At 33.8% G+C, this 15655-nt stretch overlaps 2 protein-coding genes across 2 annotated transcripts; both read right to left on the bottom strand.

Moving 5' to 3' along the window:
• Positions 1–3998: 3998 nt before the first annotated feature.
• On the bottom strand, positions 3999–7495 carry LOC18047836 (protein CHAPERONE-LIKE PROTEIN OF POR1, chloroplastic). Its single transcript, XM_006440806.2, has 5 exons — positions 7287–7495; positions 7047–7138; positions 5227–5609; positions 4582–4658; positions 3999–4419 (listed from the first exon to the last, which is right to left on the bottom strand). Exons 1-5 carry the CDS (start codon positions 7343–7345, stop codon positions 4269–4271), a joined length of 762 nt encoding a protein of 253 aa, XP_006440869.1. The 5' UTR covers positions 7346–7495; the 3' UTR covers positions 3999–4268.
• A 954-nt stretch (positions 7496–8449) lies between these two features.
• Positions 8450–15063, bottom strand: LOC18047835 (probable acyl-activating enzyme 17, peroxisomal). The gene is made up of 14 exons (XM_006440810.2): positions 14687–15063; positions 13945–14074; positions 13587–13855; positions 12991–13195; positions 12798–12838; positions 12566–12691; positions 12078–12151; positions 11088–11308; positions 10200–10294; positions 9836–10052; positions 9539–9664; positions 9360–9458; positions 8809–9021; positions 8450–8717 (listed from the first exon to the last, which is right to left on the bottom strand). Exons 1-14 carry the CDS (start codon positions 14947–14949, stop codon positions 8607–8609), a joined length of 2190 nt encoding a protein of 729 aa, XP_006440873.1. The 5' UTR covers positions 14950–15063; the 3' UTR covers positions 8450–8606.
• Between the last annotated feature and the right edge of the window lie 592 nt (positions 15064–15655).

Consider the following 15655-nt stretch of genomic DNA (forward strand, 5'->3'; position numbering starts at 1 on the left):
AAGGTGTCTCCCACAGTTGGGGCCCTCCCCAGGATACCTCGTGGATAAGACCAAAAAAAAAAAAAATAATTTTGCCGATCAAGCTAGATTTTGTTCTAATAAATGCTTATTTAATGGGTATAAGTATTTTAAAATTTTTTATTATTATTTAGTTGTATTTTTGAAGATTAAATAAACTATTTTGTCTCTATTAGTAAAAACTCAAATTTTAAATTTCTAAAAGTGGAGGTTAAAAATCTTTTTTAAAATATTAAAATATCTTTTACTTATTTAACAATCTTATTTTATTTATTTTATAACATAATTTTAAAAAAACTTATCGATTAAAAATTTTTAATTTTTAATTTTTAATAAAAAAATGTATTGACAACTAAACAACTAATTTTTTGTGAAAGCTTTGCTCACAAAAGCTCTATGCTAAATAGAGTCCAAACTTCATTCTTTAAACTTTCTAGCGACAATGTTGTGAAAGTTGAGTTATTAAAGCTATTGGTGATTAATTACAGTTTGGTTGTGGTAGCACTAATGATTATTTTTCACAGCTATCAAGTACACATCTCTTGATAGTTACGATACCACTTTACTAAATAGAGGCTTAATATGATTTTGAAATGGAGCACTACTATACTTGATTTAAAAAAAAAAAACTCCTTTTCTTAAAGATGTAATTTTTCTCACGTCTCCAGTTTCATTTTGAGAGAATGAAGAAAAACTTGTTCAAATTGAAACATGAATTTACTGTTGCAAGTTGCAATTAATTATAACCTTGTACTATTGTATCAGAAATATTGATTAATTAACTTGAAAATATTAAATTTAGACTTTGACTTCCAAAATGATGGACAAGTTAATACTGAATATGGTAAGCATAAAACAAAAAATTAGTGCGTAAAGTTAATTACGTAATTAATTGACAAAAAAATTTGGCAAGATGTCTTTATATCATTAAATTTGGCACTCTTGTAATCGTGTTGTGTAAAGATGAGATCATGATTTATCAATAATCGAACAGAAAACATTGAAGTTTGGATACAAAATATATCTCAACAACACCCTTAGAGACTAAAAGGAAATTGACCCATATAATAAATTTATGTAATAGTTCATAAATACTAAATTTAACAAAGTTTCTTGCAATCATTATTGTATTAAAAATTTCTTGTACGAGTCAACAAATGCCGATTTTACACAGTTCCGTTATTGTATAACAAAATTATTGTGTAACAAAATTGTGTTTAGTATCATAAATACAATCAAACGAGGGAACAAAAGAGACTTTTTTCTTTCTCGATGATCCCATTCTACTTAATTATAAATTAAAATCAAAGGTTTTATGGTATCAATCACATTCATAGTGACATAATATCCAATGTAACACACTTGGCAAAACAATTCATACACTCCATGATGACACGTATGCGTTACAAGACGAAAATCCAGCATGAAAATTGAACCTTTCTTTCAAATCTTTCAAAACCAATTAAAATTAAATTAAATTAAGACAAAGCAACCGTTGTATGGATTAATATTTGAATAAATTCTTTTTTAGTCCTTAAAGTTTGAGTTAATTATGAATTTAGCTCTTTATTTTTAGAACTTATGCAAAATATTTCTGTCTTTATTTTCAAAAGTTTTGGGTCCAAGGGAAAAATAATATTTTGTACGATAAAACTTAAAATCCAAACGAATTTAACATACCAATATGTTAAGTAAATTTTACAAAAACAAATAAATAACGAGGACAGATTGAATATAATTAACTCAAATTTTAGGAATTAAAAGAGCATTTTCCCCTTGATAGTTGATACCATATTTAATTCTCAATCAAAATTAAAAAGCAGTTAAGAGACATCTTCTTCTCGCTGGTTTTTCTCATTTTTCTCACTAATTTATTTCTAACAAACCGTTCGGAACAAAATCCAATCAATATTCAACAAATTAACAAGAATCTTGAATCTTTCAAAAGAAATAATATGGTTCGTGTAAGCAACTTCATTGTGGGGTTCCTGAACTGCATTTCTCTTGTATTAGGGCTAACAGCCATTACCATTGCGTCGTTCTTCTACGTCCATAGCTCCACACATTGCCAGAAAGAGCTATCAGACCCTTTATTTGTATCGGGTATCGTCTTGTTCATCGTGTCATTGCTAGGTTTGATCGGTTCTTGCTGTAGGACTAATGCCATATTGCTCATTTATTTGATCGTGTTGTTCTTGTTGATTGTTGGCCTTGTTGTCTTCATAATCTTCTCGTTTCTGATCACAAATGAGGATGCCGCTAAGGCGGTTTCGCATAAAGGGATTAAGGGTTTCAGGACTGGGGATTTTCAAAATTGGTTGAAGAATCATTTTGTTAATGGGAAGAAGTGGAATGAGATTAGGACTTGTTTGAAAGATTCTAAGGTTTGTAAGATTCAAAATAATGCATTTGAGACGGCTGCTCACTTGACTTTGTCTCCGATCCAGGTAAATTAATTAATTAAACTGGCTTCCTCATATATTGTTATTTTACTTAATGACATTAGGATACATGAAACGGGAAATTAATGTAGGGTTTAGGATTTTTTCTTTTTTTCCCCTTAAATGATCATTTTGCATTGAAGTTTGAAAAGCTAACCAAGTTGACAGTCTTTCCATGGTGGTTGAATGTGAATATAACAAATAGGAATCAATATATTTTCCTTGTATGGTTACTTCATTATTGGCAATGCAGGAAAACATGACACTGACATTTATTAGCTCTTTTACGAGTTAGCAATCAAATACTATTATGGGGTGATATCACTAGATGCTATAGATCACTCTGATACAATCCGTATCAATGAAAAGAGTGATTCAAGAGACATAAATTCTTTGTACAAACTGATCATGCTAGCACACATTGTTATCTGAGTGACAATTGATAAAATCTTGTGATGTGTATATTTATTTTGAAAATATTAGACTAGTTGTTGTTTGTAATAAATCGATGAATATGTTATACAATTTACCCAAACTCAAGGTTTGTCATACTATGTAAATATATATCTTCAATGTTCAAGCTATGCATTTACTTGTGTTGCCTGCTTGCATAAATGTATCCATATATAATTCTCCAAGGGGCAAATACAAACTTGGTCTGTTACACTTAATTGCAGGATATAACTAATGCTTCTGCATTCTTGGTCATTACTTTTCGTAAAAAGATTCAAACAATTATTCGTATTTGACAAGTTGAAAACTAAACAGATCGGGATTCTCAACCCAGAAACTAAAATTTAGATGATATACCATAGAGAATTATAAGATGTTGCAGGTCTTTCATTCTTTGTTTTGAAGTTTACATTTAATGTTATCTATAACTCAGTGTCTCATGGTACAACTTCATTTAATCTCACCCCTCTCCAGTCTACATTTATGTGATACATCCAGTATAAACAACACTATTGTTTCTCATTTTCAGTCCAGTTGCTGCAAGCCACCGTCTGAATGTGGATTCAATAGCCAGAATGCGACGTTCTGGATAGCCCCGAAAACAGGGCCAGCCGTAGATGACAGCGACTGCAAGGCATGGAAAAATCAGCAACAGACGCTGTGCTTTGATTGTAATGCATGCAAAGCAGGATTTGTTGACAGCATCAGGAGTCAATGGGAAAATTTGCTTATAGCTAACCTATGCGCCCTTGTATTCCTTATTTTCACATACATTGTTGGTTGCCGGGCAAAGAGGAACAATAGTACACGTGACACCAGAAAATTCTACCGTTGACATATCTATATATTGTCATACAATAGATGTTTTCATTTTTTTTGGGGTTTAAATATGTGATTAAGCTACCATTCACTTTTGTTTCAAACGAATGTGTTTTGCTTCTATCTTGGTGTGTACATATACATATATTGTTGAAACTCATAGCGTGGTCCGGGATTTGCAGCAAGATACAAAATGGAACGAAGACTCCCCAAGAGATTTCTGAGTACTCGAAACAAATTGTTACAATTATCCAACTGAAGAAATACTTAAAAAGAACCTAGGAAATTTTAAGATTCACGTGCTAACTCTCTCTCTCTCTCTCTCTCTCTCTTTTTTTTGGTGGGGTGGGGGAGGGAAAAATTTGTTCACAGGATTGAAACTACTTCCGCAATTGACTAATTCCACAGTACTCTCTAGTCTCTATATGTACCGGAGAATAGAAAGGGTAAAATGAATGAGTTAAAAATCCAATGACAATGGTAATAGAGTGTAGCTTTGGTTCAACTCTTAATTTCAAAACGAACATAGTTGGAGCTTTACTTGAAAAAAGTACAAGCGAGAAACAAGAAGAAGTATGCTACTAGCGATGTTAGAAGCTCCAGTGTCCAAGTCGGATGTATTAGAACAGTAGGAATCATTGGGACAACAACGGAACCAAGAATCCAGCCGCTGGCAAGAGCTCCAAGTCTGAAATGGAAGCACATAAAAATGTTAGTAACTTACGAAACAAGCATCATTTGAAACGAAGAAGCAGAGGGAAAATGAAAATTAAGGGAAGAGTTGAAATGCAAACCATAATGTAATTGATTTGAGAACACCACTTTAAGTTTTTTCCATAAGTAAGCTTACCCAATAATTGAAGCTCTAGCCAGGCTCTTTGTCTTCTCATTAAGAAAATATATGCAAGCAGCCAAAGATACAGCTACCTGTACATAAAATTATAGTCTAGTTTCAGTGCACTTAAATACAGTTGTGCAATGTTATTAAACATACAAAATTTTCATCCAATGACATCATCTGCTTGTTCAACATTAGAATTACAATGTGTAAGAAGGATTGAACCTAAGAATAGTGAACATATCTAGGAAGATGCAGTAAAATGCAATTTCAGAGTTCAGTGGGATTTTAGGATCCCACTCACGAGTGAAGGATGTACATGGCAGATTATGCACTGTTCAGAACTAGCCTTCCACTAACATGGCTCCTTTTAAGGGTAACCAGCTGCATAGAACATTCATATAACAACAAAATTCTATCGAGAAAGGGGGAATAAAAAAAGCCCTAAACTTATAGAACAGCAATTGTATATGAGTTGTTACAGCAGCACACTTCAAATATAATTTGGAATGGAAAAATATTTGTACAAACCTTACTGATCATGAGACTATTTAGAAGTCAAGACTTCTTCCTAATGCATAAAACTGACACAAGTGAATAAAATTTGTTGACCATGTAGAGATAGTCGGTCACAATCTAATCACAACAAGAACAAACCTGGAAAGCAGGTCCCCCTTCAGCAGAATTCATGATACTCCAGCCACCCATGAATGCAAACAGAAACAATCTTCTAAAAATAACATCCTTTGGAGGAAGCTCCACAAAATTGAGCAAGTTTTTGAACCACGGTGGAGACTCTTCTACTTGCTTCTTTAGCCTACTTTTCAAATTAATTTTTTCTTTCTTCCTTCGTCTGAAGCTGGTCATTAGTAATTTCTCAAAAGCAGCTTCTATTGATTCTTCACTTCTCTCATGTCCAGTATATTGTTCCAAGAGAAAATTGCGTGATCCCCAAATCTCTTCCTCTGAAGCATATGGACTAATTCCAAGACGTTTATAAGGGTCCCAAACCTTTATTCGAGAAAATGTTGGCATATTACCTGAATAATAAGGCCAAAATATAAAACATAACCAGCAGAAAAGTAAATCAGAAAACTACAGCAGCAACTGGAAAAGCACCAGGAGTACACAATTAACAAACATCTTATGCAACATGGTGAAAATTCCACAAACCCATGATTACCACCGCTGCATTAGCCAACAATTTGATATTTTTAACCATCTAGTAAATAGCGGTCATGACTAGACTATTCATTGCTAACACAGGAACTCTAAAGGTTGACAGGTGGCATCGATTGCTCTAACCACCTAGTTGTTCCACAGCAAATATCCAGCTACAATACATAACCCACACAAACATTTAACTAGATAGTGTCCAACATAATTCCATATGATTCTCATCCATTACCAATATAAAAGAAGGAAGCAATAAGTTTTTCACCACAAGAAGAAACATCATTCCACCCCTGCCTCCCCAAAGAAATGCATATACAATATCAACCCACCAAAAAGATCCACAATGATTTCACGCCCGAAAAACCAAAATAACATATAGATGTTGCATGGAATTAAAAAGATTGTATGCATCAACCAGGCATACACACAACACCCCCCCCCCCCCCCTCCCCCCCCCAACCCCCCAAAAATTTTACACAACCCACCCTTACACCCACCCCCTGCACAAACACAAATCAAAGAAAATTTCCATTCCAAGGATGATGTGAGGGAAAATCAAGCACTTGAACTTTTGCTCTGCTACAAAATGCTAAACCAACTGGGCTTATCCCCTTGGAGGCCGACCAGCTCTCCATGTAGAAGAACAGTATGCATATACGTATACTGCTCAGAACTTACATCAGAAACCCTAAACTTCTTTAAACATTGTGAATCAGATTCCCATCATTCTCAAAGAATCACAACGTTTTCAATCTTAAATCATTCATGCTCAAATGGATTGGTTCTAGCATTTAAGGATAATGTAAGAATTGACAACCAACCTCATGTTAATAATATTCGCCTATCAGTCCCAGTTAGCGCTTTTGATAAATACCATGATCAAGCACATACCATCAAAGAACTTATTACCTTGTTTACCAGGGGCCCTTTCTCTATTATCATAGTTAGCAGACACCCTCTATCTCCTCCACTAACTGTCAAAGAGCTTATTACCTTGTTTACTGGCGGCCCTTTCTCTATTACTGTTGTTATCAGATACCCTCTTATCTCTTTCATTACACTTCTGAGAAAAATATATTCAGTAGCTTATTTAATGGGCATTAACACTCAACAAATTCCAGTACTATTATCACAAAATCACCAGGCTCTTTTCCCATTGGAAAGAGTCATAAACTGTCGATGATAGAGTGGCATACTCAAATTATCCTATTTCTACACATGTTTTGTATACTTTTGGTAGGAAATGCAACAAGCTAACCTACAAATACACTAAAATTCTATTCACATCAGAGAAACAATACCTCCAGATGGTGTGTCCACAGCACATCTTGCGACTTTAGAGCTTCTAGAAAGGGGACAAAACGCCGTCTTTCTTGTGTTTTCATAACCAGGGCTGCACAAAAACCAAATACCCAAGTCCTTAAATTAATTCAATTCAACAATTAAAGCCAAAAAAAAAAAAAATCAATTTTTATCCATACATATGAAACAAAATTAAGGGAGGTTAAATGTTTATGAATGATATAGGATATGGTGCTTACATCTTACAGGGAAGGAACGAAGTGGAGAGATTAGGGTTTGACAGTAAAAGAGACGACATTAATTTAATTATAATTTTAACTCAATTGACTTGTTTATTGGAAGAATCACAGCTGAAAACACTTCCAACAAACAAACCGCAGCCTCCAGCGGGTCGAGAGGATTTAATCTTCTCAGGACTTTTGAGTTTTCATTTTGGAACCCGATTGGAAGGAATTGGTAGCTTGCGCAGGGTCCGCTAGTTCTACGCGGGCCAAGCCCAATTGCTCATTTTCTTTTCATCTTTTATATTTTAAATTGTATTAAAAATCAAAACTTTTCTAATTAAAATCCGCATTAAGGTTTTGCTCTCAGGGTCTTTCTCTATTACAAACTCTTGAAATCTATAAAGTTTATAAACAAAAAAGAAAAAAAGGAAATTAAAGAATAAGTATTTGATTTTAAATAAGTTTTAATCACTAATTTACAATTTATTGTTACAGGAAAGATAATTTTGTAAAGTTTATATAGATTATTAAATTTATGAACATGTTAAGAGGACAATTACATTTTGTGCCTACTTTATTTCTTTTCAAAATAGAATGGGATTATGGGAGAGAGAGAATCACTTGTTAGGTTTTATTAAGGGAAGAAAAGTAGCTGATAAATACTACATCAAGAAGTTGATGGGGGGATTAAAATGGGGGAGACAGAAAAAAGAGTCAATCACGGGGTTTATTAAGAAAAAAAAAAACAATAAAAATTATTTTAGAAATTAAATATGATGTAAACAGAAATGGCTTTTGAAAAGGATAATTGAGGGATGCTAATAGCATCACTCTTTTTTTGTTTCAAACATGCCAAATTACCTTCTTTATTGTCTCTGTGTGGGTTTCTTTTTAACAATATAAGTCTTTTATAATATTATTCTTTTCTTTAAAAAAATATTACATTACGATTCTAGCAATCTCAAGCATAAACCAATATTTGAACTCCAATTTAAGTCCAACTAATAACATTCATTCATTAAACAGTGATGAAGTAATTTTACGAGTTATGAAATTTATTTTCCGAGGGATAAATAACACTTGATATTTAGACTCAAATATTGATATCCCTAATATTATTATTTACATAAACCAAAATTCACTGTAAGCAAAATAAGTGAAACTCGTACTGATTTAACATTGAACATTTTTATTTTAATCACAGGACATTTCTCAAGAAACCACTTGTTGCTATATAACTTACAGTATGGGGGATAAAATTATTCTTTCAGTGCAAAGACAATGTTTGAATACAGGCTGTACTTTGGCTGGCTATGTCAAATTCACAAGTTTACATCATAGTTTAGAATTTTGATCAAGTTGAGCTAATTGCTTCCGCAAGACCCTTCTCATAACCTTATTTGTTGCTGTTCTTGGAAGGGATGGAAGGGGAACAACATGTGAGACCTGCACAAGCACATTTTATCATGTAGTTCGAATGTTAATGGCCCTCAATGATTTGGCAGATGGGCTAGGTTTGAAGAGCTGAAATCAGTACCTTGAACAGAGGATTTAGTTTCTTTTGCACTGCTGAATTGAAAGACATCCTCAGTTGATTCAAATCTGGTGGCCTGTAATTGGAATCCTTGAATACAACAACTATTGTAAGATGCTCAGGTCCACCATCAGGTGGTGGCACACCAATGGCTGCTGTTTCAAGCACATTGCTATCAACTGCATTACAGATGCGCTCAATCTCAACTGAACTAACCTGTCAAACAGAACATGATGGTTTTAGAACAGACATTGCATCATTTTGCTTGATTTGATCATAAATTACTCCTGTATGCATCCCATTTTGACATCATTAGCTATAGATGCTTGCTCTTTATATACCCTACAGCAATATTTTCTTATATGATTGAATGCCTAACTTTGAAAATAGAGTTTACAAAGCCCTCGAAATAGACAAGAAAACATGCAAGTGGGCAGTTCTAAGTTCACAAGCCAAAGTTGAAAGAAAAGGAACAGAGTATTAAAATGAACATATTAGCTACCCATTCCCTTTGCTAATCCCATATATCCCATGTCATTAGGTAAGGTGCATACCTTGATTCCCCCAAGGTTCATAGTATCATCTGCACGACCATGTGCACGATAATACCCTCCAGAAGTGCGCTCAAAGACATCCCCATGCCTCCTAAGAATCTGCACAATTGATTCAATATAAAGATTTAATTAACCTGGAGAACAAAATAAAATGAAGGTAGAAATAAAGTTCTGTTTACCTGTCCATTCCAGGAAGGCATTCCACTAAAGTAGACATCATAGTGGTTGGCATTCAGCAGCGTACTTGAAGCACCAAATATAAGTGGACTGAGTGCCAACTCACCCATCCCCGGCACATTTTGAGGCTAAAATTGGGAAAAGCAAAACAAAATTATTTCCAGATAATTTGTATGGTTTGTTCAAGAAACAGAATATAGGACTTGTAAGAAGGAAAAGGAGCAGGAAATACATCTCCCATTTCAATATGATAATGGTCGATCTTCACAACATACTAAAGTAAGGTATCCAGTACTTACAATAGGACAACCATCATTCCCAAGAATAAACAACTTGCAGCCCATAGCTGGTGTACTGAAAGCAGCCAGTGACTGAGCCTGCAATAACGATCCGGTGATAAATCCACCACCAATCTCTGTACCACCACAGTATTCGATAACAGGCTTGTATAGGGCTCTCCCCATCAGCCATAAGTACTCATCTACATTAGAAGCTTCACCAGTGGAGCCAAAGCACCTACCAGTTTACAAATAAAAAATTACAGCTCAAAACTATCTATATACGGCACAGTCTACAAGACCTATATTACTGACTTTTCATCAAACAATCACATGCATCTAAATGTGAAGAATAACAATCTCAGTAGGGGCATCAAGGACTCACCGAATGGAAGACCAATCATAGCCATCTATGCAGTTTGTACTTTTCCATGTGCGAACAATACTTGGGACAACACCAAGCATTGTTACTTTAGCATCCTAGAGAATTGCAGGAAATGTAATTGGAATTGAAAAAGATTACCAAATCCCTACATGCTGTATGTGTGACAAAATACAGAAAGGATTGTTACTTCTAGCAGCCTAGCTATTTTAAAATTTCTCTCCAAATCATTCTGCATTTACTCCGTCAATAAAAGAACAGGAATAAATTTTAATACAAGACATCATTCAAGTATATTTTTTGATGTAAACATAAGATTCATGTATAACCAAGATCAAGGTACACCCAACATAAAAATTGCAAACCTTATACATGCTTGTAGTGACCAGTAGCAAAATGCATCAATCAAATGTAAAATTGAAGCTGCATAGTATTACAACTTTGAATAATGAAGATCAAACTACAGCTGGCAATAAAATTGCGGACTTTACGCCTCCAACCCCACCATGTATTGCTATCTTATGGCATTCAAATGTCACCAATCCAACCAGTAAGTTGTACGTTCCATGAGTTTCAATGCACATCATGGCAAAGTCAAATAATAATCAAGGGATGGTGAGTCCTCAGAGCACTTCAAATGTTTCATTTTGTTTTTAGTGCTCTGAACTGAATTGCTGCCAATACCGACTCAATGCAACTTTCCAAATGATGTGTAACATTAATATTGTCAAGCATGATAATTATATATTTTGAAACAATGGCGAAAATCATTCTCCTAGGATACTTTATCATCTAGAGGTTTGTTGAGGCATCAAGATTAATGGCAAAAACACCATAACATGACTAGGAAACAGCAAACAAACAAGATGGCAAGACTCAAGGGGTTCCTACCTGTACAAACTTAGCAAAGCCAGAACCAAGGGGGGATCCATTATATAGAGCTACGGAAGCTCCATTTAACAATGATGCATAAACCAACCAAGGACCCATCATCCACCCAAGGTTAGTTGGCCAAGCAACAATATCGGCTTTACGAATATCCATGTGGCACCATGCATCTGCTGCAGCTTTAAAAGGCGTTGCATTGGTCCATGGAATTGCTTTTGGTTCCCCTATGCCAGAAATAAGTTCACTCAGGTTTTATGACAATTGTGCAGCTCTAAATGCAATTTCGGTATGTAACCTTGGAGTTTCATCATACTTAAATTTTGACGTGAATCATATAGTTATCCAGCTGTTAATATTCGCTTTTATCCAGTTAGTGAAGCTCAATACAGATGATTATAGGAAGGGATTCCAAGAGTTTGAAGTTTTTCATAGAAACAAAAACCCCATTACCATAGAGCAGTAGACAGGACACGTCATGCCAATTTTTTCCAAAGTTGGTTTTGCACTCATTTACAGTTCTTTGTGCTGAATCTAAAGTTATTTCCCATATTACTTAATCCAAAAAAAAAAAAAAATTCAATGGCAGCAAATGTGATTTGTTATGACTAAAAGCAATGTTTAAGAAACAAAACTAGTCCTCATTTTCTGTGGTCTTTCTGTTTTCTATTTCTATTTTTTAAAAGAAGATGATTCCACTACTTTGATGACTGCAGACGTATAACTAACTGGAAATTTCTTTCTTCCATTTTCCAGTTTCGAGGCATCTAAAATTTTGTTGGCATTTATAGAGTAATTATAATTTCAAAGTCAAAGCACCAAATAATTTGACACTAGAACTACAGAATACCGCCATACTTTAAGCAGGGTGATAGCTTGGCACCAAAATCATATATTTATACCACAAAGTTATGCTCAGTTCAGGAAAGACACTTTCTAGTTTCTAATAAAGTGAAATGGGTAAAGAAGACTTATGAGATTTATTCTTTAAGATACCTGTGGTTCCAGATGAGAAAAGGATGTTTGTAAATGCTTCCACTGGTTGTTCCACAGCTGCAAATTCATTCTCTCTGCAGGGTTGATGTAAAAGACAGCCAGATACAGGACCAGCGTTAGAACTTTATTGATATCTTTTTTCTTATCTTTTTCCAAAAATTATAAGATCACAAATCATGTAGTTTAGGATGACTACAAAATTTTGTGCTCGCTTAAGCAATGTGTATTAGTGAATAGCCTGGTCAGTGAAGGACAGGAACAACAGATTGTTGCTTACTTTATTACTTCTTTTTTCCATGTATACAAACTTTTTAAAAGTTTGAGGTCACCACATTGATGCCTTTTGCCCAGAAGATAATGTTTTCACAATTTACATGGAATCAATTAAGTGTCAAAGTTTAACCTATTAAATGTGGATAACAAATGATAGATGAAAATGTATACAGATTAACAAGGTAGTAGGGTTCAAGCAGAAAAAATGTCCGTACTTTAACTTCCTGACTCTCTCCAGAAAATCGAGCCAAGAAATGTCACCATCACGCAGTTTCATGCTGAAGCTAGAACCTTTGGCAGGAATAACAATCGCCAAAGGAGCTTGGGCATCGATAACTCTACTGCAGAATCGAAGCTCAAGATTGAGAAAAATTAGGACAAAAAATGAAAAGGAAACCACAGAAATTCAAGTATATGTATTTGGCTAGACAGAAACAAAAGCTTCACCTGTACAAGGGTATACTTTTGTCACCGCGAATGATTAGATCCTGACATAATAAGATGGAAAAAATAAGGTTTACACATAAATTAGGTCATAACCAAAACCAACTTAGAGGCTTCACCTTGAGCCTCAGTATTTCCATGAATAACCAAGAAGTTGAGATAAATTATTGTCCGTTGTAAGGAATAGGATTTTAACCTGAGTAAATATGGCTTTCGCTTTTGATATTCTAAGCCTCGCTGATATTTCAAGTGATGCAAAACTATCAGCGATAGAGACAACTATATAACCTGCCAGAACAATGGCTAGGTAGATAACCACAGAATTGACATTCATTGGCATATCAATTGCAATAGCAGATCCTTTGTCCAAACCCAGGGCATTGAGTGCATATGCAACTAACCTACAATATATAGCAACAAGAAAAACGTTTTGTCATTTTAGAAAATGGTATAAGTTTCACAAAAGAATAGTAGAAACATCACAAATTTAAATAAATTCTCACTTATAATGCAAAATCACTGCAACAAATGAAAAAACTATATTGTCTTCTGTAACATATCAATTTCAGTCTACTTGAGGACAAACCATGTTTTAATTAGAATAATTACTTGCCTTTTGAAGAAAACTATATTTTCTTCTGTGGCAGTACTAAAGTTAACTATGTTTATAGCAACAAAATAATCTTCAATTAAGCCCACAACTCATTTAATAATACAATCAGTGAAGCATCTATAAATGGATTGAACAAAAATAAAATAAAAATTACAGCATATAGATGAAAAATACCATACCAAACCTCAGCACGCAATTCCTTAAGTGTCATGCTCTTCACAGGCAGACCGCCATCTCCTTCATCGCACCACCTTATTACAATGTCATCCAAACTTCTTTTACTATTTACACTCAAGCAATTTTTTGCTGGATTTACAAATGCTCCAGGAAGCCATTGCCCACCCGGGTTTGACAAGTGATTTTCCCCATTTGGATTCTCTCGTAAAATACATTGAGGAGGTACCGAAAATGATGTACTCATTTCATTCAAGACAGTTTTCCAATACACCTAACATATGAAGAGATAAGAAACCGTATGTAAGTAATAAATGGCAGCATATGAATGTCAGCTTAAGCTTATATTAGTAGTACTACTACCTCAGGATTTGAGACAGAAAATTCCTGAAAATTGGAAAAACTCGATATGGGATCCTTGTAACCTGAACCCAAAAACTCTTCTCCACGCGTCTCTAATAATTTTCCAACATTTGTTACCTTTGCAGCCTCCCTACCCATACAACAAGGCATTAATTTGAAACAACAAAAAGATAAAGAGAGCAATTTAATATTCATATAAACAGTATAAATTAAGAAAAGAAGCAAAGAAACACGAATTTGCATAAAAATACTCCAAATTTCTTTTTGTCCTCTTCAGCCGTTGAAAAACTCTTCAGTTTTTTAGCATGTAAAAAGTTTACCACTCAATTAATTGGGCATTTCAGCATGTTTTCTTAGGTTTTAATAATCAAATTGCTCCTTGTGTCTCGTACTTAGTTAATATTTAACCCACTTGCTTCAATAGCTCCTCTGCGACAATCCTAAAACAAGAGAATCCACACAATTGGGCTTTGGGAATCACAGTTACACTGAAATAAACTTAGAATCAGCTGAAAATCTTGAACTAAGTTCTACTATCACTATTACCAAACAATAAATTCTGATTGAATCAACTCCAAATTTCACCGGAAGCCATCAAAAGTCATAATTATTTTCCCAAAGCATTATCAAAAAATTACTTGACAAGCTATCATTCAATACATGCAAAAGTTCAATATATGACAAAACTATCAATAATGAAGAAAAAGTTGAAATAAACTGAATGGAATTAAATAATATTTACGGGTCGGGTATCCAAGCTGGCGGGTCGGGTCCAAAGTCTTTATAGCAACCGTAGTACAACAGCTGATGAAAGGAGAAGGGAAGGTCAGGGCTGAGGATGTGGGTAGTGATGTTCTGCCACGTGGCGGGAGTGGCAGCCCCGTGAGTGTTAACGATCTCGGCGAGCTTTTCATGAAGCTGCTCTGCAAGCTTTGAAGGTATCCCCAGAGCTTCAATGTCGTAGCTGGTGATGCAGTCAAGTGCTTTGTAATTGCAAGTTGCCATTTTTTTAATTTTTTTTTTTTCAGCTCAGTGCTCACCTTGTATCTGTTTGTGCTTTTGTCTCGGAGAATATCTAAGTTTTACCATCCTCCATCACCATCCATCACCTTCACATAGGATGAACGCTGTTAATCTATCTTTTATAATCACACTTACGTGGCGTGTATTTGTTTGTTTGAAATCAGAATACACATGAATTATTCTGAATTATGAATATAATTGAATGATATATTTATTGTCTAAATTATTAAAAATAAATAATAAATTATTTATTTTTTAATTTAAAAACTAATATTTTTATATTTTTATTCATATAATTATAAATATTAAATAAATAATAAGTATCTTAAAGAATACAAATAAAATAATAAATTAGATTTAATATTTTATATTATATATGTTAATCAATTTTACTATAGTTTATAATGTTTTATATGAAAAATCTTGATAAAAAATTATGAAGATAAGTAATGCTAACTTGAAGAAAATAAAAAGATAAAAATAATAATTTACTAGTATATATTATCACAAATTATATAGAGATAGATAATAATGCTAATTATTTAATTTTATTTAGATAAGGATAAAAATTAATTAATTAGATAAGGATATTTTAGAAAATATCTTTTAATAATATCATTCAAACTTTTTAGATTAAGTAAAAAAATTTTAAAAAAATTAGTTTAATAACTCAATGACTCAAAATTAA

The sequence above is a fragment of the Citrus clementina genome, unplaced genomic scaffold (assembly GCF_000493195.1).
Source record: "Citrus clementina cultivar Clemenules unplaced genomic scaffold, Citrus_clementina_v1.0 scaffold_3, whole genome shotgun sequence".
In the NCBI taxonomy this organism is placed as follows: Eukaryota; Viridiplantae; Streptophyta; class Magnoliopsida; order Sapindales; family Rutaceae; genus Citrus; species Citrus x clementina.

What these genes read in the sequence shown, in the direction of transcription:
- LOC18047836 (XM_006440806.2), bottom strand. Translation starts at nt 7,345, where the DNA reads ATGTCGTCTCTTTTACTGTCAAACCCTAATCTCTCCACTTCGTTCCTT. An exon ending in AAGGGGGACCTGCTTTCCAG is followed by an intron (nt 4,659 to 5,226) that starts GTTTGTTCTTGT and finishes TTTTATGTACAG; the next exon opens with GTAGCTGTATCTTTGGCTGC. An exon ending in GCTAGAGCTTCAATTATTGG is followed by an intron (nt 4,420 to 4,581) that starts GTAAGCTTACTT and finishes CTTCCATTTCAG; the next exon opens with ACTTGGAGCTCTTGCCAGCG.
- LOC18047835 (XM_006440810.2), bottom strand. Translation starts at nt 14,949, where the DNA reads ATGGCAACTTGCAATTACAAAGCACTTGACTGCATCACCAGCTACGAC. An exon ending in GAGAGAGTCAGGAAGTTAAA is followed by an intron (nt 12,152 to 12,565) that starts GTACGGACATTT and finishes TCAACCCTGCAG; the next exon opens with AGAGAATGAATTTGCAGCTG. An exon ending in TGCCTTCCTGGAATGGACAG is followed by an intron (nt 9,459 to 9,538) that starts GTAAACAGAACT and finishes TCAATTGTGCAG; the next exon opens with ATTCTTAGGAGGCATGGGGA.